Source organism: Pseudorca crassidens, chromosome 5, assembly GCF_039906515.1.
Source record: "Pseudorca crassidens isolate mPseCra1 chromosome 5, mPseCra1.hap1, whole genome shotgun sequence".
NCBI classification, from domain to species: Eukaryota; Metazoa; Chordata; class Mammalia; order Artiodactyla; family Delphinidae; genus Pseudorca; species Pseudorca crassidens.
Window position 1 is genome coordinate 135,770,350 of NC_090300.1, and position 27,110 is coordinate 135,797,459.

Here is a 27,110-nt window from a genome sequence, read left to right on the forward strand (position 1 = left end):
TTATTTTTCTCCCTGTATTTTCATTTCTCCCTCTTCCCTACCTGCCCAATACTTACCTCTAAGAAGGGACTGTCACAGGGATTCCCTACTCCGGGATAGGCTTGTAGCAAGATGAAAAGCAGAAATTGCCTGTAAGACTCGGTTAAAAATTGGATATCAACAAAAAGTCGGAGGAAAAAGTAAGGGCTAGTCTACACTGCACCCCACACTCTCATCCAACCCACCCACACACAGAAAGGCATATCCACTGCCTGGGGATGCAGGCAGGAGAGGGAGGCCTGAGGGGTGGAAGGGGCAAGATTAGGAGAGGCATCCTGGTAACATACCAGCGGGGGACACAGCATGCAACGGACCTGGTTGCAAAGGTGGGAAACCTGAGCTGGGCAAAAGGAAACACTGGAGAGCACACCAGCCAACTTGACAGAGCCTGTGGACATTGACCAGGACAATGGTCGTGGCTAGAGCTACCTCGGTGGATGAATGGACCCCAAGACTGGAGGGAGGACTCCACCCTCATTACCTCCAAATCTTGACAACCAGGGAGAGAAAGGTGAAACGAGGGCATGTTCTGCCAGCCTGGTGGGATGCGAGCCCAAAAAAGAAATTAAGTTCAGGTAAAAAGGAATGGTTATTTCTGTATACTTGACTTCAAGCCCTCAATTTTTCCACACTGACAGATTCAGAAACTGGAAGGCAGCCCAAACTGCCTAATTCTCACTTATACCGAGTGCAACGTGTTGGAATAGTTGCATCAGGTGTCCTTCAGTTATCTCCCCAAAGAAATACAACGGGTACAGGAAGAAATCTTTTTGTATCTTAAAATGTATATATTGGTACAGCAGAGCCTGAATATACTTAAAAAGGTATGTGCTCCAGATCACTGCTCAACATCAAAACGTTTAGAGCCAAACCAACACTTCTCAAACTTGAACATGCATTTGTATCACCTGGGTATCCTGTTAAAATGCAGGTCCCGCTTTAGTAGGTCTGGGTGCATTCCTAACAAGCTCCTAGGATCTGACGTTGATGCTGTTCATCCAGGAACCGCTCACCTGTGGCTGTGAGAGGAACTCTTTTATTTTAGGGAAGGCAGGCAGAGAAAACCTATTCACCTGGAGGGGAGGGGTGGGTGAGGTCAACTTTGACGGGGAAGGTTCTTAAGGGATTGGGGAGGAGTTAAGATCTGGGGCTCTGAAAGGGAAAGGTGAGGCAGCCCAAAACCGCATTTACTTTTTCTGTGAGCCTGTGGAAGACTCAGGCAGCAAGACCCCCAGGGACAAAAGGTAGAGGCAGATCTTGTGTTCAAGAGCTCACCCCGCCCAGGTCAGTCTAAGCTCTGCACTTCATCCCAATTCTTCCCCAGGCACCCCCTCCCTGCTCGCACCAGGAGGGCGCAGGATACTGGAAAAGAGTGCTCAGCGCGGGTACAGATCCGTATCTGTGCTATTTCGTATTCTCCACTATCAGTAGACCAAGATGTCGAGGAACTGTAATGTCTTTTTGTCGTTGTTGTTAAAACTTCAAGCTCTACTGACAGATATATCACTCATATGTGGAATCTAATTTTTAAAAAATGATACAAATGAACTTACTTACAAAACAAAGACAGACACAGATTCTGAAAACAAACTTATGGTTACCAAAGGGGAAACGTGGGGGGAGGAATAAATTAGGAGCTTGGGATTAACATACACACGCTACTATATATAAAACAGATAACCAACCAGGACCTGCTGTATGGCACAGGGAACTCTACTCAGTAGTCTGTAATAACCTAGATGGGAAAAGAATCTGAAAAAGAATGAATATACGTATATGTATAACTGAATCACTTTGCTGTACACCTGAAACTGACACAACACTGTAAATCAACTATGCTCCAATAAAATTTAAAACAAAAAAAGCTTCAAGCTCTACCGACAGCAAACGATAAACACCATTATCATCTCATGTATATGTGGAATCTAAAAAACAAACAAAAAAACACAAATAAACCAAGCTCATGGATATAGAGAACAGAGGTGGTTGCCTGAGGTGGGGTGGGGGGATGGGCAAAAAAGGTGAAGGACATCAAAAGGTACAAACTTCCTGTTACGCAATAAGCCATGGGGATGTAATATACAGCATGGGGGCTGTAGCTCGTAACACTGTATTGCATATTCGAAAGTAGCTTAGGAGAGTGGGTCTTGAAGGTTTTCATCACAGAAAAATATTTTTTGTAACTGTGGATGATGATGGATGTTAACTAGGCTTTTTGTGGTGGTCGTTTTGCAACATATACATTATGTTTAGCATCTGAAACTATCGATGTTATATATCAATTATACCTCAATTAAAAAGATAAAAAAAACTTCAAGCTCCACCAAATCAGCTTTCCCTTGATGGTCACGATATTTATTTATCCAAAAAAAAAGGCATCCTTAGGTATCTTCTCCCACATATTCTACAGTTCATATCCATCCTCCCACCCAAAAAGGCACAGGACGGTCCAGACACTTTTCAATATTTTTTATTGTCTGACAGGCATTTACAACGTTCCATTCATAGACCTAAAAACATAAAAATAGACCTTCTTTCAGCTTATAAAAGAAATATATAAGAACTTTTGACATAGACACATCATGACCTTATGTACAAGAGACAATGGCACCCTCTCCAAGCACCAGACTTTCCAGCATTTTCAGACAAACCCGTTGCACTGGGACTGGTAAATGGGACTATTAGAAGCCTCTGCTTCAGTTTTCCACCCAGACACAATCGAACTGGAGATGAAATGGAACAATGCAGTGATACGAAGGGTATAGAAATCATCCTAAAGCTCTTTAAGAAAATCAGAAGATATAGCAAAAATTTAATAGAATAAAACTCTCAAAAGATCAAGCTCAAAGCCCTGGAAACCCGAAAGGGGAGGGATACAGGGTGGGAAAGCAGGTAAAGCAAGCAGGGGCACAAGAGCATGATGGTCTGAACTCTCTATTGTCTGGAAATATAAAGTCATAACTGATTTTTATAAAATATAATTCCTAAAGCTACTATAAAATTCAGGTCTTTAAAGTACCTACTGATGTGTCAAACATCAAATAGATATTTTCCCCAAAAAGAAAGTTTTCATATTATTTAAACCTTTCTTAGGAAGTGGACATTGTGAAATGGGAAAAAAAAAAAAAAGCTATAAACCTTTTTTTTAAAAAAAGAAAATATTGAAAGTGCTTTAACTTGTTTTTGTTCTTCCTATTTGGAAATCTGTTTAGAACATTAGTTTTTTTAGCATGTTTACCCTGTTTTGTTGGCATGAAGAAGGTGTTAAACCCAAGACATGTTTTTGAAGAGGTGGTTTTGTTAAACGGTTTGGTTATGGACTGTCAGGGAAGGAGTAGGTAATCTATGGATGAAGATGCAACTGTGATGGGAAAACCAATGATCACCATGGCAACCCCACGAGGAGGAGTCTCCCCTCCCCCGCCATGTGCAACAGACACACACATTGCCCATCCCGGTGTCACGTTTAATCCAACCAAGCTCCCATCTCAAATAGAGATTCAAACATTTAAATTAAAAAAAAAAAGAAAACAAAAACAAAGCTGCTTCTTGGGAAAAGTTTCCCCTAAGCATCTTGTTGGCCTTTCATATATAAATATAAAATCACCACGTCTCACTCTCTCTGTAAAAGGTAAAATCCTCATTTTTTTAAACTCAGAGTTACACTAACACTGTGTAAAAGTCTCATCTGTTTGTGCCCCCTGCATCTCAGGTAAAATACAAAAAATAGTGTTTTTTTTTCAAGTGATAAATTTGGATCTCTTTCCAAGGAGTTTGGCATCTTTATAATTCTATGCAAAACTAGAACTTCCGAACACCGACATCGAGTAAGACCAGCCATAGACCTAAACAGAAGAGGAAAAAGAAAAAAAAGAAAAAGGCTCATGGAAACGTATATCTCCACCTTCTCCTCACACATTCTTAAAATACACAGATATTCTCAGACATTTAAGAGGGAAAGGAGTAAGAACACTGCAAGCTGTACAGTTGCTTTGTTTCCCCAACTAGGAGATGGCTCCTGGATTGATTTCGGATAGAATCTTTTATTTTTTCGTGTGCTACCCTTTAAACTAATCTGTAGTACATACTTCAACTCCTGGGGTAATTTGCTTTCCAGTGCTATAGAATTTTTTGTTTTTTTGTTTTTAATTCTTTAGGCCCTGATTGAGAATAAATAAAAGCCCTTGGTAATATAGAGAGATAGGACTCAAGCTGATTTGGGATTCTTGAACAATTCTTTCCGATGTTGTTAGAAACGATAAAGTTGGGCGGCTACATGGCTTCAGAACAAAGTCAGCTGCCGAAACCGTGTGTGCAAGAGTGCGACTTAAAGGGAACATTCTCCCCCTCGAGAATCCGGGAGGGGCGTGGAGTAGGGGCGGGGCGGGAGACGTATCTACAAGGACTGTCTCTACCGGGGCACGTGGCCGTCAGATCTCAGTGTTCAGCTTCCTGGAGGGGGCAAAGTCTTCACGCCTAACCCAAATGACCTCGTCGCTCGTGCTCTCCGGGCCTCCGTTGACGCCCGAAAGGGCGGCTTGCTTCTTGAGCTGCGTCATGCGAGATGCGTGACTATCCAGGGCCTTCTGGCATCTCTCCCGCTGACTGATGGAGGCGGCCTGAAGCCGCTCCTGCAGGTCTCGGTCCGCCGCGGCGCCCTTCACGGACTCACAGAACTCATCATCGTCACTGAGGATGTCTGTCTCCTTGACGTCATCGTGCTCCTCGTACTGAGTAAGGTCAAACTGTTCCTCTACCCAGCGGTCAGTGTCCCCGCCCCCGGGGTGCTGCTGGGACTCCTTCTCCGGGCTGCTGGCGGAGATGGCATCAGAATCAATGGTAAACCTGTTTCGGGCCAGTCGCCGCCTCCTCCTCCCAAGAGACTTGCTTGGGGCGGACACTGCGCACACACACAAAAATATAAAAATAAAACGCCCACATGCTTTACGTGCGATGCAAATCCAGAAAGCAAATACAAGAAGAGGAAAGGAAAGACTACATGATATGCATTCAGGACCTGGATGTCGTTTGGGGCTTAAAGTCCGGATTTCACCAGTCTGTCTTGGGGTCTTTTTTTTTTTTGTCTTGGGGTCTTTACCTTGCACAGGTGTCTGGACGTGGAGGATGTTACAGCTATCGATGGAAGGGCAAGGACGGGGGGCAGCTGGGGGCGGCATATGGGTGGGTTGTAGGTTACGGGGGAAAGGGGATTCAACTCCCTCTGAAATAATTTCTCTACCCTGTGCACCTGGGAGACAGGGAGTGCAGATTCTTGCTGCTGTCGAGTGCACCACTGATGTTGGGATTAATCAGTGCCCTCAGTTCCGACCATGGCCCATGTCACAGTGCTCTGGGACTCTCCCAGGGCTGTCCTAGAGTCATTTAGCTGGAATAAATCTTTAGTAAGGATGGGGGAGGCCTCCAGAGTTTCATTGTCTTTGTAGAAATCACCATGATGTATCAAGGAGGGAAAAACACTGGTCCAAGTTATATTGCTTTCTGGAAAACTGAATGTAACATTTCTCGAGGATCTGCAGGTACCTTAAGGGCACAGCACTGTTTTTGGAGAAGCTACAGAAAGAGTGCGTCTCAGAGATATTAAGTCCTCTTTCTGACAAAGACCCATGTGAACTTGAGGCTAAAGCAAATGTGAGCCTTCGTCCCTCCTGTCTCTGTTCTGTGTATCCCCAATTTCTCTTCTACAAAGCAATTAAACTACCAGTGCTGGAGTGGAAGGAGAAATAAATAACACAACACCCAAGCAGCTGATTAACAAAGTGCTAGATAAAGTGACTAAGAGTTAAGAAAAACAATTCATTCTTTCACCCTACTGCCCTCTAGGAAGCCAGTATTGTTAAAAACAAACAAAAGACACCACCCAATCAAGCAAACAATCACACACACACACACACACACACACACACACACACACACACAAAGACACATGGAAATGCTGCCACTTCTCCCTCGATATTGAAATGTACCATGGGCTTTCCAGTGGGAGGCAGGAGCCTAGATACCACTTAGGAGCTACTTTCCTGAAATCTAAGCCTGAAAAACCATTAAACTGCTTCAGTGCTGCTAGAAGTAAGGTGACTATTCACAAGTACCGCCAAATGCAGCCTTGACTTCAAATACAGCAGGTAGAAGGTCAGTGAGCTGGACAGTGGTCTAAACTGGCACCCGCTCTGACCATCCTCTGTCTCAGATCCCTGTGCTTCCATCATCATTCCTGAGTGTTCTATCATCTTAAAGCATGGAGTAAATAGACACCACTCTCACTCAAGGAGGGGAATGAAAATCATTTCCAGGAAAAATGGAAAAAAGAAAGAATTAAAAAAAAACCACAAAACTACTACCACTACTACTATTACTCCACTGGAAAGATGCAGAAATTACTGTTCAATTTTATCTCAGTACCACCAGAGTGGAGCCTGGCTCTCTCCAATCACTCTATTAGAATTACCTCAATTCCAAATTGGGATATTGGAAATATTTGTCAATGATGTGCAGGTTTAAGTATTTAGGAGTAAAGTATGCTAATGTCTATCCTAGAAATGTGTCAAAAGTAAGATGAGTTGATGGATGACAGATGAATAAATATGTGACAATGAAAATATAAAAAATATTAGACAGTAGGTATGAATGTATACAATTCTTTCATTTGTTCTATATACCTGAAAATTTTCATAAGAAAATGTTGGAAAAACAAAAAATGTGTAGTTAGGTTACTGGCAGACATAAAGTGCTTTTAGACTAAGGGAGACTGGCTATTTGCCTTTACTGAGCAAAAAGAGAAATAAACTAGCTGGGTATTCATGACAATGCATAATGAAGCGTAAGAATAACCCAGCCAGTCTTTCCTGGTGGCGCAGTGGTTGAGAGTCCGCCTGCCGATGCAGGGGACACGGGTTCGTGCCCTGGTCCGGGAATATCCCACGTGCCGCAGAGTGGCTGGGCCCGTGAGCCATGGCCGCTGAGCCTGCGCATCCGGAGCCTGTGCTCCGCAACAGGAGAGACCACAACAGTGAGTCCCGGGTACCGAAAAAAAAAAAAAAAACCCAGCCAGCCTTATGGGGTTCCAGGAGACAATCTTTGCTTTGAGTATTTCCACTGTTCACTATTAAGACTGACTAGCTAGTGCTGTGCCGACCCACTCCAACACCATTTTTAAATCATCTAATTGGAAGATCCTGACAATAGTGAGGTGCTTCAAAAGCAGAGTGATAAAGACTTTCTTCAGCCAAAAATGAGCCACCAGGCAGCAAATCTTCCCATCAGCCGAAGCCAACAGGCTCTGACATCAAGGCTCCTCCAGGCTCTGACATCAAGGCTCTCTCCCTTGATGTTCAAGATGATGCGGTAGGTTGTAGCAACTCTGTTCTCTTCCCAGAGGGATCTCAGCAGGAAAACTTCTGAGTGTCCTACAGACTAAAAATGCTTAGTTTCAAAGTAAATGCAGCTCTGACTTTAGGTTCCTCGATTAACAACAGAAACCTGACCAAAGACAGGTGGGGTTTCCTGAGGTTGGCACGCATATTCCCGATCCTAATTAAATATATGTGGCAAGTAAAAGGAACAAAGGAGACAATTCCAAGGTGAAGTTCTCTGCTGTGAGCTCTAAAGGGATGAGAAAGCTTTTTACATGAGGACTCCGTGAGAAATTGTGGATAGGGAAGTATGCAAGACACTGGTGAGCCCAGAAGAGTACTAGGGGTTCACCATACCAGGTTTTCAGTAAACACTTATCAACTGATTGGAGAATAGATATAAGATAACTAGCCCCTTAACATTAGATAAACTAAAGTACTTAAAGAGTATAATATACTCTGTCAGGGTTATGTCTATGAAAACCTTCAACCATTCACAGTACCATACCTGCCTCTTCAACACAATTGAGAACAGGTGGAAAATTCTTTAGAACAGAGATCAGAAGCCTTTCTGTCAAATGCAAAGGAAGCCTCTTTTATTGGAATCTTCCCTGCAAAATTCTGGACTGCCTCTTAAGAAAGGAGTGATTAAAAAATGTTAATGTCTTGATGTCATTAATACCTAAGTGTTATGAAAATATCTTTCTTCCTAGATAGACTTTAATGCCATTTACAGGTAGTAGTATTGATGTTTACTGCTTCAAGGTGGTAGAATAAGTCCTAAAAGAATATTTACCCTGGGACTACTTGAACTCCAGATTCCTCTTTTCTAATAGCAGCTCAAGGCTTCCCTAAATGAACATGGAAGCTAAAGATAAAGTTGCAGGTTCAAGGTGAGGGTAAAAATCTGATGGGTCATCTGGTCTACCAAACATGGCCTCCTTACTGAGAATAGGCATGGCTGTTGTTTCTCGAGGACAAAGCCACCACGTTCTCAGAACGGTGGGCTCTGACTATGCTGAGACATCACACACTGCTTTTTGCTGGACAAAGCTGGCTGTCATGCAAAGCAGCAACTCTCATTCGGCAAGTGGGCTAAGACAGCTCCTCTAGAAAGAGAATGTGCTCACTTCCCAGCTTGGCAAATGAGAGGGGAGCTCACCAGCCAGAAGGAGGAGGGCAGCGAAGGGAAAGCTTGAGGGAGGGCAAGAGGCTTAAACCAAGGGAGGGAGGCAAGGGCCGGGAACCTCACACCAGGGCAGAATGTACTCCAGCGTTAGCCCCCACAAGGACACGTCTAAGTCTTGCTCAGTGAGGACGTCAGTTCTACAGTGGAGTGGGGATGACAGGGATCTTGAACGTCTGAATCCCCACAGTACCTGCCCTGCTCATGGCTGGCCTGGCCCCTTTCAGCGCACACAATCGTTTTCCTCCAAAAGGGACATATTGCTGGGACGAGGGAAGGCTTTCGGTCTTCAGGAGCTGTCTTCTGTGCTTATCACGCAGGATGGAATGCACAGCCTTCAAGAACTCCTTTCTGCTCTCTGGGGAGCTATGAAAAGAAGATTTACACCTATTAGGGAAACAGCACTGAACACACGATGGAACTTCTGATGTTATCAGGTGCGGCCAAACAAATATCCCTGAGGACCAAAGGTTAAAGACTGAGGCCGCGACTCCAATTTCACTGCCGACCAGCAGTGTTTTCACCGCTGGAGATGAAGAACACGTACTCCTTTCCCTTTATGCTTTGTGATTCATCTCCCGCAGCCAATTTGGGACCGAGCAGCCCATAAATGAATAGATTGATGGAGAGATAGATTTTGCACCACAAAGTTGCCAGATTCTGCTCTTGGTACTTAAGGCAGAGCCTTTCAGTCTAAAATGTTTTACAGACAAAGGAACCACAAGATTCTTGCTGCTCTGCAGCGCACTTGGAGACTGATGTCCCAACATCCTTCGTTTCCTCTGAGTTGCGTATCAATGCCTGTTAAATATCAACACCTTCCATGACACACGTCAGCATGTAAATATTATTATTTAATAATATTTAAATAATATTAAAGTTACATTGGTAAGAACTGGAAAATCTTCCCAACTTCCAATTTGCACGATAAAAAAAGTGCTTCTTAGGTTAGTTATTTTTCTTGTTAAGTTCTTAATAGTTTTACCCAGGCCAGTTTTAGCTGGCATTCCTTATTAACAATGAATATGGCATCTCTACGGGCGGGCTCATTGGACCCTGTGGATTTATCAACAAAGTCGCAAGCGGATTAGCCTAAATAGACTGTAAAGATGGTGCTAAACCACATGTAGATGATCTGAAAAAAAATTTCAATTCTAGTTCCAACAGTTTCCTGGGATCTGGATTTGTTGATCCCTGTCACCCAACATCCAACAAAGAGGCAATGAAGAAACACAAAACATGGGCTTTGAAGTCAAACCCACTGAGTTTGAACTCAGTATTCATTTGCTATAAGGTTTTAGCCAAGTACCCTCTGTGAGCCTTGGCGCCCCACTTGTAAAATGGAATAACAGCAGCTCAGTCTGACTAAGTGAAATAATGCATGTAATCCCTCTTGCGTCTCCCTAAACGTGCCTTCTTACTGTATCAGCAGCCACGTTATAAAATATTACTAACAACCATAAAATATTGATTCCGTTGAGTTTCTATTGTGTGTGTGGGCAACCCATAGTATACTACCCACGGTGTGGGGTAAGTACTGAATAAATTACTAAGCACCTATGATAAAATTAAAGCATCATGGAGTACAGATCATATTTAAAGCCAAATGTATCAGAATGCTGGCTGTTGGCACCATCCAGCCTGGTGTCTTTAGGCCAAAAATAAGAGAGAGAGGGAGAACTGGCTGCACTTGAGAAAAGTACAATTCTCAAATTCTTAACGACAGAGCCCAAAAAGGAGGAAGATGAGGAAGACGAGGGGATGGTGAGAGGAGGGAAAGAAGAAAGAAGGAAGTCGAAGCCCACATCGTAAGTTCAGCTTCCACTCCAGATCCGTAGGTGAACCTGAGTCACTTGAGCCAGCCTCCCTAGGTCGAAGTTTCCCCTACACGACGAGGAATCCCAGCAACACTGCACACACCCTCCCCTCCTCCCAGGTGACTCTCCATCTGCTGTACCTCAGAGATGTTACAGTATACATGATGCACCCAAACACCCAAACAAAACATGAGACAACCATGTCCTTCTAACCCACCAAATGTACGTATGGGAAGAAAGCCCTCGTTTGAATGTCAAATATATACGTAAAAATTCCGATTTCCTTTTAGAAAGATATTAACCAGGTTACTGTCTACATTCTGATAAAATGAGTTTAATGTATCCGATTACTGTTACTTGATAAGTGTTAAATACTTTCTCAAGTGCACAAGAGAAAGAATGTAGCTTCTAGGGATGCGCAGGCTGGTGTGCAGAACCCAGAGGGGTTGGGGACACCAAGCACTGTCACATCCCTTCCCTCTGGGCGGCACCTCCCACACTTCACGGCTCCAGGCTCACCTGCAGCACAGGTGGAAGACCCTCTCCGGCCTCCCTTCAGACTCCGATTTTACGTGGACAATTTCACACACAGCATTTGCTTCTGCATCTAGAGAAATTAAAACAAGGACGAATGAGAGTATGTTTCAAAGAGATTTATTTGCATTTTTACAAAAGCATTTCCCATGCTTTGGTGTAGGATTAAAGAGAGCAGAGCCACATATGACCAAAGAAACTTCATTCCTATCCCGTGATCTCAAGAGACAAAATGATTGAGAACTTAATGGGCGTGAAGAAAAAGAATGCTTGGAAAATTACCAGTTGCTAAAATCTCCTTCTGGATGGTCTAAAAGGACAATCAGTCAATCATATTGACGGAAAAACTGACCCTTTTAGCGGCACAGCCCGTTTGGCTGAACTATTTTAATTAAGTGATTAGTTGTTTTGGCAACAGTTGGACTAGACAGAGCCCAAGATTCCAGTGCTGATTTCATCAGGCCAGTGATATAAAGAGGCAGGCCCCTGCCATCTGCAGCACAGCCTTCCCCCTGAGCGACTGGGACTAGTGCCCTGGACAAGCACGTCCTGGGAACGAATGGGGTTCCTCTTTCTCAGCCTGCCCACAGCACCCAACCTGAAGGAAGCCAGAATGGTACACTGAGAAAGTGAGAAACAGTTATATTTAGAAACGACTTCTAAGTCTTTCAGTGCCTGAATATCATATTATTTTGCCGGGTTATTCATCATTAGTGTTTATGAAAGAAACAATTCACTGCAGACCTCAAGACTGCACGTCGTGAAGTCTCATCCTTACCTAATGGTTCAAAACCCTAGTTACAAACTCTCATCGTGCCCACATTATTTAACCAAGCAGGACCCCTATGCAGACAGTTTCACAGGTTTTCCCAAACGAAGATGAAATCTAGAAATTTCCATCTTCTGATTCTCATATCCACTGGAATTTATTTCATAACAAGAGATGTGTTGGCTAGTCTCTGTAAGTCCATTAAAATAAACTTTCATCTTGATTTTAAACTTGATTTGAATGAAAAACCGAGGGCGGGAACGGAATATCATCTTCACAAAGCTGGCTTTGTTTTCCAAACTTAAATTCTTCATGTATTTAGTCCTCAATGAAGGCAAAATTCCTGGCTAAGGAGCCTTTGCGGTTTGTTATAAGCATACGCTTTCCTATTTATAAACCAGGCGCAGGGAAACATATGAACTAGATAATTCATCATCTAAGATTCCAAAGTAAGACAATGCTAGTGTTTAAGTGCCCAAACCTCAAAATATTATTGTAGCTGTTTGTAGACTTATGATTTATAAGGGCCTGAAAATTCATGTGTAAATCAATTTTACAAATCAAATCAAAGCTAAAAAGGCACGAGGGTCCTCTGGGCCAGTAGGTTAGACAGAAACCTTCTTAAGGCAAATAATCGTCCCCAATACATTTGCCAGACGTGGTTTCTGCATTTGAGTTTTCCTCCTGCAATGCATAACAACTGAGAAGGACGTGGCATCTACTTTAACTTGGGTGGGTAACTGGAGGTTTCCCAAATACTGCAGAAGGTTTTTCCTCATGACACTGGACTAGGGGAGAGGTAGTTCTATAAAGATTAGAGCCAATTTTATGGCTCATGGAGGTGACAAATGAAAACGGGGAGAAAATGAGTGACACCAACCGGACATGAAGAACTTATCGCTCATGCTAGATGCCAGAAACACAAAAGAGAAATACAGATCCACTGTGCACCTGCAGAGGTCCACTTCCATGGCCCCTCTTACAACCAGAAAGCTGTACCTGCTGTCCAAGTGGGACGGGAATAGGGGTGTCCCGAGAGTTTCCACTTGACCCCAAAGGTGCTCCCTCTCAGGTGTGCCCGGGAGAACCACTGCTGATTGCTCCTCCCTAAAACAGCCTCAAATTAAGCCCTGGATGGGGCCTCCGAGTCATAGCAATATTGCTATTCTTAGTCAATACCGTGCTGACATTCACTTCTCTTCTCATGTGCTGAAGCATCAACTAATCATCTTAGCAAGTACTTTCATCACTACCTAACAACTTGCTTCACGGCTATGTGGGTCATAGAAAAAGAACTGACATTTGATGCTGATACAAAGATAAAGACTTGTAAGGCTTCAGGAAGAAAGAAGGTATTCCACTGCGTTTTTTGTGCTTCGGGTGGTCTTTTTGGGTCTCCCAGTTAAAAGGCAAGTGAGTCATTTACATACGCTTTGTCTGCTGATGGTCACAAAGATTCTTCCCAGAAGTACAAGACTCATTGCTACTTAGATGTGAGTCCCTGCAGTATTATTAATATATATAACAGAATGAATAGAATTCCTTGGAACAATATTAAAGGCACTACCTCCATTCACTTAGTTCATTCGTTTAATAAACAGCTGGGTAAATAAGAGGCAATGGAGAGACTGAGGGAAAGGAGACTTAAGCATAGAAGGAAAAAGATGGTAGGGTGGTTAGAACCAAGAGTGTGGATTCAGAAAAACAATTCATACATACACAGAAATAGGTACCCAACCTGTTTCAGAGTTTACCTGCACTTGCCAAAGCTCGAACCTGCAAAGCTTCGGTAGGAATCATGTGTCGAAATCGGAAGGGGTCCCAGTCCTCGTAAATTGAAAGCCTGTGAGATCCTACCTGCAGGAAGAGAAGGAACTAGGTGCATGAGAAGTCTGTGCTCAGCCCGGACCAGACCCGCACACACTTTCTAAACCAGTGATGTTGCAGACATAGAGAACAGACTTGTGGTTGCCAAGGGGGAGGGGTATGGGGGAGGGAAGGACTGCGAACTTGGGGTGAGCAGATGTAAACTATTACATAGAGAATGGAGAAACAACAAGGTCCTACTGCAGAGCACAGGGAACTCTATTCAATATCCTGTGATACACCATAATGGAATAGAATATAACAAAAGGAATGTCTACATGTGTGTAACTGAGTCACTTTGCTGTACAGCAGAGACTGGCACAACACTATAAATCAGCTATACTTCAATAAAATAATACAATTTTTAAAATATGTCATTAAAACAAATAAATAAATTGTTTTAATTTTCAAAAGAAAACCCAACAAGAACAACAACAAAGCAGTGATGCTGGAACCCCGGGTCACTCCCCCGTGTGCACTTTTGTTCACCCAGCAGCAAGCCAGAGGCCATGGGACCAATCTGCTGAGGGTGCGCAAATAAGCTTGCTAACCAAAGTCAGGCCAGAGAGAGACAAAGGAAGAAAGAGAAAAGGATCCCAAACAAGCACAGAGGGGCAGGAAGAACAGGCAGTGGATAAAAATAGTATTAGGAAGGTAGGTTCTGGCCATGGTAGGCCCAATAGCTGTTTACTTTCATGCTCTAAACGTGAGTCTGCCTGCAGGAAGGCAGGATGGGCAATTTCCTTAAGTCCTCAGCAACACTTAAAAAAAATCATAAAACACTCAAAAACAATCATAAAACACTCACGCCTGACAAAGGTGCAGAATTACAAGTACGCAGATACAGCTGAGGAACAGATAGCAAGGGAGATACTTTGAAACTATGGGGTGAAATAAGAAGTCTTACAAGTTTCCTCTTCTGTTTGGAACCATCTTTGTACACAAGGACCACAGCAGTTTTGAAGACTGGAAAAACATAAAATGAAGGCAGTTATGGCACATAAGGGGTTGGGTTTTCCCCTTCACTTTCAATAACTTGTGGTAACAAACACTACCGTTATGAAGAGGACAGACAGTCCCCATGAATCGGCTCCCATTCCACCCTCCACTCACTCAGCACATCTGAGAGATGCAAAAACCTGTTAAGACAAAATTTTCCAGGTCCCAGATAAACAGAAAAAGCCTGAAGAGATGGAAATAAACCCTCCTGCCCCACTGGAAACTTTTGGGTAAAATATATTTTCACTGTGGTATCAATTCAGGCTTAAAACTTCAGCTTATACACATTTAACAAAAATGTACTAGTTCAGCAGCTGAAGGAACAATACGAACATCAATAATAATAATGCTTACGGTAACTTATATTTATGCAAATTAAGCTAATATTACACACACGCAGAGTGCTCCTAATTCAGGAAATGTAATTCATCTTTTTTGACCTCAATAAATAAAAATTAGTTTATGAAGTAGAATGCAATTTTACTTTTTCCAAACAGGATGAATCGCAATAAACTATTTAGAAGCAGGGAGTCTGTAGTTTTATTCTTATATTCTTTGGGGGTGGGGGAAGATACAATGGAGTTATGCATAATCTTCCACAGAATTCCTTAAACAATGCCAAGAACGTTCAGCACTCAGTGATTCTGACTCCCCCTGGAGAGGAAAGAAGAATTGGTGTCCAGAATGACAAGGAAGGGTGACCCCAACCCATCCTTGGCTCCCTGTATCAGGGTCTCCATCTCCCTTCACACTCTGACCCCAAGGCATAGCAGGGACCACGTTAGTCACATGGCAGCTGCAGGGGGCACACCTGGTGTACCAGACACACAATTACAGGGAATTCTCAGGGACAGGCTCCCCAGGCTCCCAGGCTCTCTGCAGACTAACCCAATGTGTCTGGTATATGTTTTATCATTTTTTATCCTACTGACCCATCAGGCTCCCTTTGTGTAAGACTGCAGGAAAAAAAGCTTTCGGGTACAAAGAAGCGGACCCCAGGCACTGGGTCTGAGCTGTCACAGCACCTGACTTCGTAAAAATCCCAGAGGACAGACTGCGAGGTTCCCACTGACCCCAGGAGGCCACACCAGCTCTGCATGGAGGCTGCACAGTAGCACCCGAGGTGGCCCTCTGTCCTTACCATGAAGCCTTCAGAAATCAGTGCTCAGGACAGCAGGTCCCTTTAAAACGGAGGGAGCTCCACTGCAGGAGAGGGTGAGGTTGCCAGTGAACTTAGTCTCAGAAGACCCACCATCTCACTGGGACCAGAGCTCAACGAGGTTGTTGCTGTGACTCTAAGAAGGCTACTGGTCTGCCTCGGTTTACCTGGACCATCTAGGATCACAGCGGTAGGGCCAGAGTGGACCTCAGTCTGGGCTATGAGCATTTCCGCCTTGATCCCTCCCTGATCCGCAGCCGACTGTCACTCAGTTGACTCCAAGTGCTGCCCATCCCTTCAGACATGGCCTTGATGTCCAAAACGCCTGGCTGCCCTGACCAGCCTAAATCCCTCTCTCGATATCCCCAAAGGTGAACATCTAACACCCTTTAAGGCCGAAACCTAAACAAACTATTTCTTTCCTTCTTTTAAAGGTGGTGATGGTCAGCCCTGAGTACAAACTAGTCGTCCTGGGAGTAAAACATCAAGGTGCTGGGTGGGCAGCCGGTCAACTTTGTTTTCGGAAGAAAGCAGCACTATGTCCTGAGATCAGAGCCACGGAAACAAGACAACCACATTTTAACCCCAAAGCTGCCTGTTCAGTGGTAATTAAGTTACTTCCCTCACAGCAACTCTTCCTTGTTTCAAAACACATTTCTAGGGCTTCCCTGGTGGCGCAGTGGTTCAGAGTCCGCCTGCCGATGCAGGGGACGCAGGTTCGTGCCCCGGTCCGGGAGGATCCCACGTGCCGCGGAGCGGCTGGGCCCGTGAGCCATGGCCGCTGAGCCTGCGCGTCCGGAGCCTGTGCCCCGCAACGGGAGAGGCCACAACAGGGAGAGGCCCGCGTACCGCAAACAACACAAAACAAAACCAAAAAAACACATTTCTAAGGCTCTGTTAGTTCTGCTTGCTAGTTAAAAATCACACCAAAACTGCCAAACATGTCACCTTTTAAGGACTGGGAATCCGTAAATAAGCTCATTACGATGACGACAGCCTGCCTTGAGCCAAACACATACATTGCCCCTCAAACCTCAAGACTGGCATTCTCCTGAACCCTTTCTATCACAGGCTGGCAAACTAGGGCCTGCCTGTTTCCGCACAACCCGTCAATACTAGTGCCCCTTTGTTTGCATACTGTCTACAGCTGCGTCTGGCTACTTATGGCCTCTTGTTCTGTGAAGCCTAAAATATTTACTATGTGGCCTTTTACAGAATAAGTCTGCCAACCTCCTACTTTGTCCCAGTCAAAGGATTTTCTTTTTCTAAATCTGTTTATTTCTAACTATAGGAAATACGTAAAATTCAGGAGACAGGCATGAAAAATCCCAGTGCTGAACTCTGGAATGGTTCACCAATAGCCCAGCATCAGAAAGAGGGAGAGAGACGGTTTGGATCATTTCCTTCAGAATCCTACACCCCATAAGTGACCTCCTCAGAAGCATCAGAAAGCTCCCAGACCTCTCCAAGAAGAAATTGCCACATAAGAAATGCAACTGTTAATGATGGAAAAACAAAACAAAGCAAAACAAACAGTATCCCTCCCCCTGCCCAAAATACCCACTACTATCAAAACCCACCAGCATGTCAAAATACCCCACTACTCCTCTGTATATCATATTTAGTCACATGTTTTTCCTTCACATTTATAGGCTCCTTTATTATTTTTAATGAAATGGCATCCACAGCTACAGTGGCTCTTTGGAATCTTTAGGAATATCACTAAGGTTTTCAATGAAAGCTGAGTCATCTACTTAGGAAGTCCAATAAATCTTTGTATTAAATACTCTGATTTTAATATCACTAGGATGTTCCATTTGGGAATGCACTGTTCACATCGTAAAAGAAAAAAAAAAGAGTTCAGTTAAAGAAGCAGGAAGCAGAAACCTTATCTTTCTGCCCCCAGAAAGATAAGGTAAGGAAGGAGAATGGAAATACTAGACTTCCTTTATACTATGTTCCTGCCCATGAATCTTCTAGTGGGAGGCTAGGAAAAGACACAACCTAAAACAAAAGCATGAACACTGATCACTGATCATGACTGACCATTTTATACCCAGGAATAACACTGCATGCTGTACAAGCATTTACACACAGCAGTGAGCCATGTTTCCTGAATATGTACAGTGCCCAGTGGACTAACCCATAGCTTTTCTCACTCAAAAAGCATTTTACAACATAACCACATGAGATTTCTAATTGCAGCAACTGTATCCATCTGAACTGGCTTATTGGAAGATTAATCATTCGCAAACGTCACTACTTTCGCTGCTGTTAGCCACAATGCGATTGAGAAGCACCTCGTAACGGATCAAGGCACCCAGTGATGCCACAACATGTGAGGTGAGAATCATGCCCTGAATCCTGGCATCACACAGAGCAATACAGAGTTGGGAAGAGAATAAAAGGACTGGGGAGCTCAGAAACAGAGAGAGTTTTGTCTTGATTTTTCACTTGATTTTTCCTTGGTTTATTATTAACTCATTATTTTGAAAAGATATTCAGAGCAGCAGCTTAAAAAAACTCTTTTCCTGCCCATAGGTCTATACCTGGGGGAGACCTGAACAGCCATTCCCTCCCTCTTGGTAGCTGGGTGGCCACATTCGTCATACTTAGCTGGAAGGTTTAATTTAGTATCTGTGACATGTTGGTGGCCACAGCAGGAAGGCAATGCAGAAAACTGTAATTAACTATATTTTAATAAATTGTGTCTTGGAAAAGAAAGGTTAACTTAACTGCGAAAAAGAAGCCAGCCTCCCTCTTCCCCTCCAAACCTTCTCGTGACACATACCAAAAGCTGCCAGTTCGGGCTCCTTTTTCCACTTTCCCAGCGAGGCCGGCGGGTTTGGCCAGATCACAGTGGTGTGCAAAAGCAGGTCTCCCATGCTCAGATCTGCAACCTGAAATCCAGGGCAAAAATTACTGGGCGATGTTAAAAACACTCAGATATCCATGACATTTTAAAATTCAACAGGCTGGTGTCAATTCAACTTCAAGAAAATAATGTCTCCAAATAATGTCTCTCATTTGGTCAACTTTTTTTCCCTTATCCTGTTTGTCTATCAGAATTTCAAGAATAAGGTGGCCAAAAGGTACAAATCGGGCCTCTGAAATTCACACGCAGTAAACCTGTCGAAATTGATGAACAAAATTGGAGCGGGTTTGTGTTCAAATGGAGAGTTAGCTAAGGAGCACAAATGGCTGTCGACAACAAAGATCCAGCCCAGGAAACTGCAGACATTGCCACCTGTGAGTTTAACTCCCTTTGGAGCCAGGGTCTTCTGGGAAGCAGTGGAATCAATTATTTCTTCTTCTTCCGACTCATTTTAAGGAAGATTTCATTTCACTTTAGAAGAGGGAAAAGAAGCCAGCTGAGGAGTTGGGAGATTGTTCTTTAAGCTTGTGCAGCTCTGGAAACCATGAGGTCTAGTGTTGTGTCCCCGAAGGTCAAATCTAAACCATCTCAGATGGACAAGTTCCTCTTCTCCTTGTAGAGACATGATGATCCTGAGATTCCACTGGTGTCTACACCTCACAAGAGTCATGTGTGCCTTTTTAACTGGAGTCCTTGGCCCACTTCCAAGTCTATCAGAATCCCATCCTCCCACCCACTCAGCATCCTAATCACAGGCGAAAGGATCATCTGGTCTCTCAATGTGCTCCCTGTGCAAACATGTCAGAGCACGAGGCTTTGCAGAAATCAGAGTCCACGGTCCATCCCACTGGGAAACACCATAAATTGTTAGGAGGGTCTCCCTCTAGCACGCCTCCCTGAAGCACCCGCCCACCAGCCTCTCACTTCTGCTCTGTGTCCACAGATACCAAGCCCGAGTCCTTCTTCCTCAAAGCAGCAATTTGAATATTTGAAAACTTGATGTTGAGCTTCAAGGACAAATGGCTCTGGGTTTTTTTTTTTTTTGCCGCTTTTGATCTGACTGGGTTTCTAGATACAACAGCTGCCGCGCAGCCCTCCACGGGGCACGGTGCCATTTGACACTGCCCTTCTCAAGCCACCAGGTCAGGCTACAGTGCTGCAGATGGGGCTCCAGCAGTACAGAATACAGTGGTATTGCTGCCACTATAATGGTTGGATCATTATAATAATTAATAATTACTCTAATTATTATTGAGCAATATTATTAGTAGTACCGTCAGTGGTTAAAAACATTAAGCAACTGTATTACTTTGTACATATTAAGTAACTAGTCAACCAAACACCCAGGTGAGTATCCACTAAGGGAACTATATAGTCTCCACTATCCACGCCCCACACACCACAGCGGAGTGGTATATACATAAGTCAAATTCCTTGGAACCATTCTGGTCCACAGCCTTAGAGGGAATGTTTTTAAAAGTGATTAAATGCCATATGATCCAACAATCCCACTCCTGGGCATATATCCAGACAAAACTATAATTCAAAAAGATACATGCAACCCTATGTTCATTGCAGTGCTATTTATTGATACAATAGCCAGGACATAGGAACAACCTAAGTGTCCATCAACAGATGGATGGATAAAGAAGATGTGGTACATATATACGATGGACTACTACTCAGCCATAAAAAAGAACAAAACAATGTCATTTGCAGTAGCATGGATGGAACTAGAGATTATCATACTAACTAAAATAAGTCAGAAAGAGAAAGACAAATACCATATGATACCACCTATATGTGGAATCTAAACTATGACACAAATTAACTTATCTATGAAACAGAAACAGACTCACAGACATAGAGAACAGACTTGTAGTTGCCAAGGGGAGTGGGGAAATGGAGTGGGAGTTTGGGGTTAGCAGATGCAAACTAGGATATATAGGATGGATAAACAGCAAGGTCCTACTGTATAGCACAGGGAACTATATCCAATACCTTGTGATAAACCATATGGAAAAGAATATTAAAAAAGAGTGTACATATATAACTGATTTCCTTTGCTGTATAGCAGAAATTAACACAAAATTGTAAATCGACTATACTTCCATTTTTAAAAAGTGATTAAAGATCACTGGGGTAGATCATTGCCCAAACTCTACTTCCTCCCTCTATGTATCTCCACCTTCCACCATGTGATTTTCTAGTACTTCCCACTAGACTACGCTAAGTCCCAAAGTCTCTGGGCTTGGCCATATGAGTTGGGCCGTGGACTTGGTATCAGAAGTTTCTACCAGCCCTCATAAGCTTCTGCCTTCCAGCCATGGAAAGGACATGCTCAAGACAATCACTGCTGCTTCAGCCTGGATCCCAGAATGAAGAGACATGGAACATGCTGAGACCTAAGCTCTGAAGCTCACCAAGACGAGCCAAAGCCCACCTGACCCACACCCTGTGAGTGAAATACAAGTATTTGCTGTAGTGAACACTAAGATTTTTAGTTCTTTGTTACCTGGTAAAAACAGGCTGATACAGTCCCAGTGCACATGGTTCCTCTCTCTTGACAAGTTTCCACACTGTAAATGTATTAAGGGGGTCAGGGCTGCTCCCTCTGGCCAACAGCCTCTCCCCTGGCCTTCCACTGGTCCCCTTCCCAACATCCTATCAAAACTCTGAGACTGGGCTTCCCTGGTGGCACAGTGGTTGAGAGTCCGCCTGCCGATGCAGGGGACGCGGGTTCGTGCCCCGGTCCGGGAAGATCCCACGTGCCGCGGAGCAGCTGGGCCTGTGAGCCGTGGCCAATGAGCCTGCGCGTCTGGAGCCTGTGCTCCGCAACGGGAGAGGCCACGACAGTGAGAGGCCCGCGTACCGCAAAAAAAAAACAAAACAAAAAAACAACTCTGAGACTGAGTTCCGCTAAAAGGCCTCTACCCCAACAAGGACTGGGATGCCTTGCTGAGTCAGGTTTTCCGAGCCCTTCTTTTAAGGGGAAATGCCCTCCTTGGCCTTTTCTTCATCTGACCTAGGCAAGAGGGATGCTTGCTCTGTGTGGTCCAGCCCAACTCCCTAGAGTTTAACACGGGGTAGGGACTGAAGGTCCAGCTTCATCATAAAATGTTTCTTTGTCCTCTGTGGATATCTGTCTTCAGGGACCTCCTGGGGACAGTTGGTTGGTGATAGCATCAGGTACTCTGTGTCCCTGGAATGTTACCATTTCAGTATAGACCTACCATTCCCAGTAGATACTGATAAATATTCCCATTCCTGTTTACCAACTGTTCACAGTACCAGTCTAGGTTTTTTCCTGGATATTGCCATTAAAAGGTTACTCAAGGATCAGGAATCACCTTTGTGAAAATCAGGCCATAACTTGTAAATGTCTGCCTCTATAGGCTGTTTCCATGGCTGTTCCAATATACTGCTTGCTGTAAGTACTGTTGCAGAATTATAACTGATGTTGGCACAGAGCATCCTATTTCCCCAGGACCGTTCTCCCTGTGGTTTTATTTTTGTGGAATCAAGACCACTCTATCCTTTCCAGTTAGAAGACCATTCTCTTCTATGGAGAAAAAAAGAGGTCAAGTAGATCTGAGTCATTTTCTTTGAGTAATCAATTTGTATTTGGCTACAATACCTATGGCCCCTTTTAGGGGCCTATTTCTTTCTTATTCTTCCTATAGTGCTAAGACATAATCTTTCAGCGCTCTCTCTGGTATCTTCTCCAAGCCTTCATTTTTCCGGTCTTCAGACATCCTAATACTGATATAGGACTTTCCTACCCTGTAATACTGGTATATGATCAAATGTCCCTCCTTCCATCTTTTGCACATTTTTTTTTTTTCTAACAAAATCTCTGCTCACAAGAGACTGCTGTGTATAGCACTGTATCTCTTTGTTCCTCGTTGGAAAGATTTCTTACTTGGTTGACAGAATTTTATTTTAGAGGACAGGCAGTCTCATCAAAGCCATATCCCCTTTTATAGTCTCTGACTTTTGAATCGTATTCATCTTTTTTTCTAAAGTCTTTGCAATCTGCTATCCATATCACCTTCTAGTCTTTAGCATAATGGTGCTTTGCTCTCATTAAAATTCAGAAATCAATTCAGAATATAATGAAAAATATAATGAAATACACTGAAATTATTCATTTCCATGACCCAATAAAATTCACTCCTGTCAAAATGAAATAAACTAAAATACAGGATGGAAGAAGCCTTATGATCTAAAACGTCTGCAGTATTATTCATAGTCATCAATAAATGAAGCCAAGCGAACTGCCTGACAATAGGAATTAAGTAAATCATTGTTCAACCACACAATAAAATATTCTACAATAATTTCAAGGATTCTTTTGAATCATTTAAAATAACATGAAAATTAAATAATTCTTTGTTCACTATAAAAAAATTCAAGGTACAAAATAACTTCCAAAATATTCAAGAATATATAAAGAACTATATTTAATATTCAAGTATATAATATACATACTTTTGTAAAAATTAAAATAAACACCGAAAGATCAAGAGGTTTTACGTTTTGAGATCATAGATAATTTTTCTCCTTGCCTTTCTCTGAGGTTTGCCCTTTTCTTTAATAAACATAGTATGTTTTTCTTACTATAATAGTTTTACAAGAAAATGGGAACTAAATCAAGAGTAGCAGTGTCCATCCTTTCTACACTCTGACAGATTAAATTATCTGCCTGGTAGACTGAGAACATTCTCATGCTCTGCCTGAAATATCCATGTTGAAAAAATAAATTGTATTTCAGTGGAAAACTATGCACACCCTCCTGGGCTATCAGAGTCCAGCCCTGTATCTATGAGCCTTTAAACTCCTTTGCCACTCTTTGTAAGGCGTAGGTAACAGATAAATGTATAAATTCTCTCTAGTCTGGTAGCGACTTCCTCGTGCTGTAGAGAAACCAATTTGTCTCCATTCACAAATCATCTTGACATTTCTTCACTTCATACATATACCTGTGCTATTTTGACTGTCTGGTTCCCTCACATCATCTGAGTAAAATAAATTCCTTCATATGTGTTCACTTGTACATCTCTATGAGATATCATGAATTTACCTTTTTCTGAAAAATCTTTTAATAGTCCGAAACCTTGTTTTGTTTCACTGAGGACATAAACGTGAACCTAGATAATAACCCTTTATACCTCTGAAGATAAGGCTGTTTTCACGTCTAGACTAAACAACCAAGCCTTACACCCATTCTCTCCCCCACCGCCCCACTGCCTTTCCCCCTCTTTCCAATCACAGCAAGAGAGTTTTTCTTCATAGTTCCCTACCAGCTTGTCTCCTTTTTTGAGGCAGAAAGCAAAACGAGGACAATATTCCAATCAAATCGTGAGGTACAGAGGCACGGATGAATATCATTACATATCATATCTGTAATGATATACTGATTCATTTTAATATTATCAGTATTTTTATTCACATAAGCTCTTCTCAATAACTCAGGCACAACTTAGAGTTCATGCTACGTTTTTCTCAAGTATATCTGTTCCTGTGACTAATTCTTCTAAGTAGATTTTCAGGCAGACTTAAAAAAAAAAGATTCATAGTCATTTGAAACTTTCATTCACTCAACAAGTATTTATTGAGTACATACTACATGCCGGTTATTATTCTAATCTCTGGGGATATAGCCTCCGCCTTCATTGGTGTTTAGAGAAACAGCCCAAGTTACGGTCATGGAAATTCACTCTCACATTTAACACAAAACAAAACCAGAGGTCTCGAGGGTGAAGGGGTGGAATCAGGACATGTTTCCTATATTAAGAAATAATTCAGTTGAGAAAGAAAATTCACAGTGTAGCCTTGCGTAAAGGATAAAAGTTCCACCAACATGGGAATGTAAACTGGTGCAGCCACTATGGAAAACAGTATGGAGGTTTCTTAAAAAACTAAAAATAGAACTACCATATGATCCAGCAGTCCCACTCCTGGGCATATGTCTGGAGAAAATTCTAAGTCAAAAAGATACATGCACCCCAATGTTCACTGCAGCACTATTTACAATAGCCAAGGCATGGAATTAACCTAAATATCCATTGACAGATGAATGGATAAAGAAGATGTGGTATATATACACAATGGAATATTACTTAGCCATAAAAAAAGAATGAAATAATGCTATTTGCAGCAACATGGACGGACCTAGAGCTTATCACACTAAGTGAAGTAAGTCTGACAGAGAAAGACAAATATCGTATGGCATCACTTACATATGGAATCTAAAAAATGATACAAATGAACTGATTTACAGAACAGAAACAGACTCAGAGACATATAAAACAAACTTATGATTACCAGAGGGAAAGTAGGGGGGAGAGAGATGGGAAAATTAGGAGTTTGGGATTAGCAGATACAAACTACTAATATTTAAAATAGATAAATGACAAGGTCTTACTGTATAGCACAGGGAACTATATCCAATGTCCTGTAATTAACTACAATGGAAAAGAATCTCAAAAAGAAGCTGAATTACTTTGTTGTACACCAGAAACTAACACAACACTGTCAATTAATTATACTTTAACTTAAAAAAAGGTTTCACCCACAAAAACACTATCCTTGTAACTCTTTTACTTACAAATAGCACCTTAAAAAGAAACAAACCAGCCCAGCTCTATGGATAGGTGTGCTGGGAAGAAGTGGGGGTCCTTACCTCTTTTTTCTCACCAGTCTGTTCAGCAATCAGCTGGTCAAACACAGCCCCAAATTCTTCATGGATTTTCTGCATTTCATTGATATGACTTGCAACCTTATTCATAGTCTTGATGGCCACTAGAAGAAAACAGGTCATGAAATAAATGAAAAGGCTGTTTAAAGGCTCTCGTGGAGACCCGAGCAAGGAGCGGATCTCAGGGGCCCATGACTCACAATCCAAGTGGTAGTGTTCCTCACTCTCCGCGTCCGTCAGAGCAAAAAGCTCCTTCAGCAGAAGCGGGTACTTGAGGATCCTCTGGATGGGCTTGATGAGGTAAGACTCCAGAGTGGACGAGTGTTGCTGCTTCGGGTTCTGGGCATCCAGGAACGCCTTGAAAGCCGCGTCCATCTTGGCTGGAAGAGTTTAAATACAGGTTGTCTGGGCAGGATGTCGAAATGACTCCCTTTCTCACAATTTCACTCACTAATTCCAAGGTGCCTTTTCACAGGACTGAGAGTCCAGTGAGTTGTCAGAGGAGGGAAAGAGGGCTCAGAGGCACAACTGGAAGGGCCTGTCCATCAGATTTATTTGTTTATTTGAGGGGCGGCCCAGTGAGTTAAGGGATAGCAGAGTCTGTCAATCTCATACACATGGACTTTCAGGGGCTGCTGTTCATCGTCCTTGCATTAAGAATGTCTTCTTATTCTGATACTTTGACGTCTGAGGCCTTACAGACCCTGGGGAAACTGCCCATCTCAGAGCTAGCCACTTCCTAGATGGTAAAGGACTCAGTTGGAAGCATGCCTTTCACATGCAAGCCAACCAGTGCAGAGCCACCTGCCTCCTTCCCTCTTCTGTTAGCGTTTTCTAGGCCACTATCTCCCCTGCCCCTCCACCCCAGAGCCTGCTGAGATTATTCAAATTACCCAATCCTAAACCTGTTTACCCTGCCTCACCCACTCCTTCCTGCAGAAACCACAATAAAGGGTCTTGCCCATGTCTTCCCCCTCACTCATCCTGTCTCCTGGTGGGCTGTGGTGCTTCCCCCCATGGCCCTGCATGGCGTAGTGCTCCCCCTTCTCTTGGGAGCCGTGAGTAACAAACTATCTTTCTGATGGCAACTGTCTCCTGATCTGTTGGCCTCACCATATCTGAATAATATGAAAGCCTACGTTTGAAAACACTCCTTACGCCAGTTTTTCTAATCCTTCAAGCATTTCCTTGCTCGTAGAACCTCTTTTGAGAAAAGGCAGGAAAATAAAAAGCAGCAGCGGCACCTTGCAGCTCTGGTAAGTGGAGTAAGGCTGATCCCCTGCAGTGAACGCCTTTTAAGATCTGTTCTATGTTAATTCGGTGATACGAGCTATTAGGATTTATTTCAGAGGGAAACATACATCTGACCTAAGGTAACTCAGGCAGCACCTTCCTCACCAGCTGAGCATTTATCTGTGTCCCAGCGGGGCTGAAAAGCAGCCCTGGGGAGTTGTCGGTCCCCAGACAATTACAAAGGTACCTGCCAGTGGATAATTAGGAAGACACGACTTACGCCTTCCAGGTGCAAAGAAATGGCAGAGAGAGAGGCTGAAGTGAGGGCAAAGAATGGTTAGAAGAAAGGACAATATATCAAAGTGACTAACTGTAGGCATATATTTTTTAAGCTTCTGATAAAAATATATTTCCGTCTCCAGTAATTAGGAATGTGAGCTAAGAACAGAAGATGTTATAAAAGGACACCATGAAACTGTAACATGATTCTTCTCAGTATCTTTATTCAATTAAGAAAAACAGCAATCATGTGGGGAAGGCCTTGGAAAGACTACAATCTTTTC

General features: G+C 43.0%; 1 protein-coding gene across 8 annotated transcripts in view; it reads right to left on the reverse strand.

Annotated features, from left to right (window-relative positions):
• Positions 1-2,493: 2,493 nt before the first annotated feature.
• Positions 2,494-27,110, reverse strand: part of TIAM1 (TIAM Rac1 associated GEF 1) — a 398,067-nt gene continuing 373,450 nt past the window's right edge. For all 8 annotated transcript variants that reach the window (XM_067739312.1, XM_067739315.1, XM_067739313.1 and 5 more), the window contains 8 exons: positions 25,515-25,694; positions 25,300-25,418; positions 18,531-18,639; positions 14,489-14,547; positions 13,470-13,572; positions 10,932-11,019; positions 8,789-8,961; positions 2,494-4,939 (listed from right to left, as the gene is read on the reverse strand). In XM_067739312.1, coding sequence (XP_067595413.1) covers positions 4,470-4,939; positions 8,789-8,961; positions 10,932-11,019; positions 13,470-13,572; positions 14,489-14,547; positions 18,531-18,639; positions 25,300-25,418; positions 25,515-25,694 — 1,301 coding nt within the window. In that variant the 3' untranslated portion in view covers positions 2,494-4,469. The remainder of the gene's footprint in view (positions 4,940-8,788; positions 8,962-10,931; positions 11,020-13,469; positions 13,573-14,488; positions 14,548-18,530; positions 18,640-25,299; positions 25,419-25,514; positions 25,695-27,110) is intronic.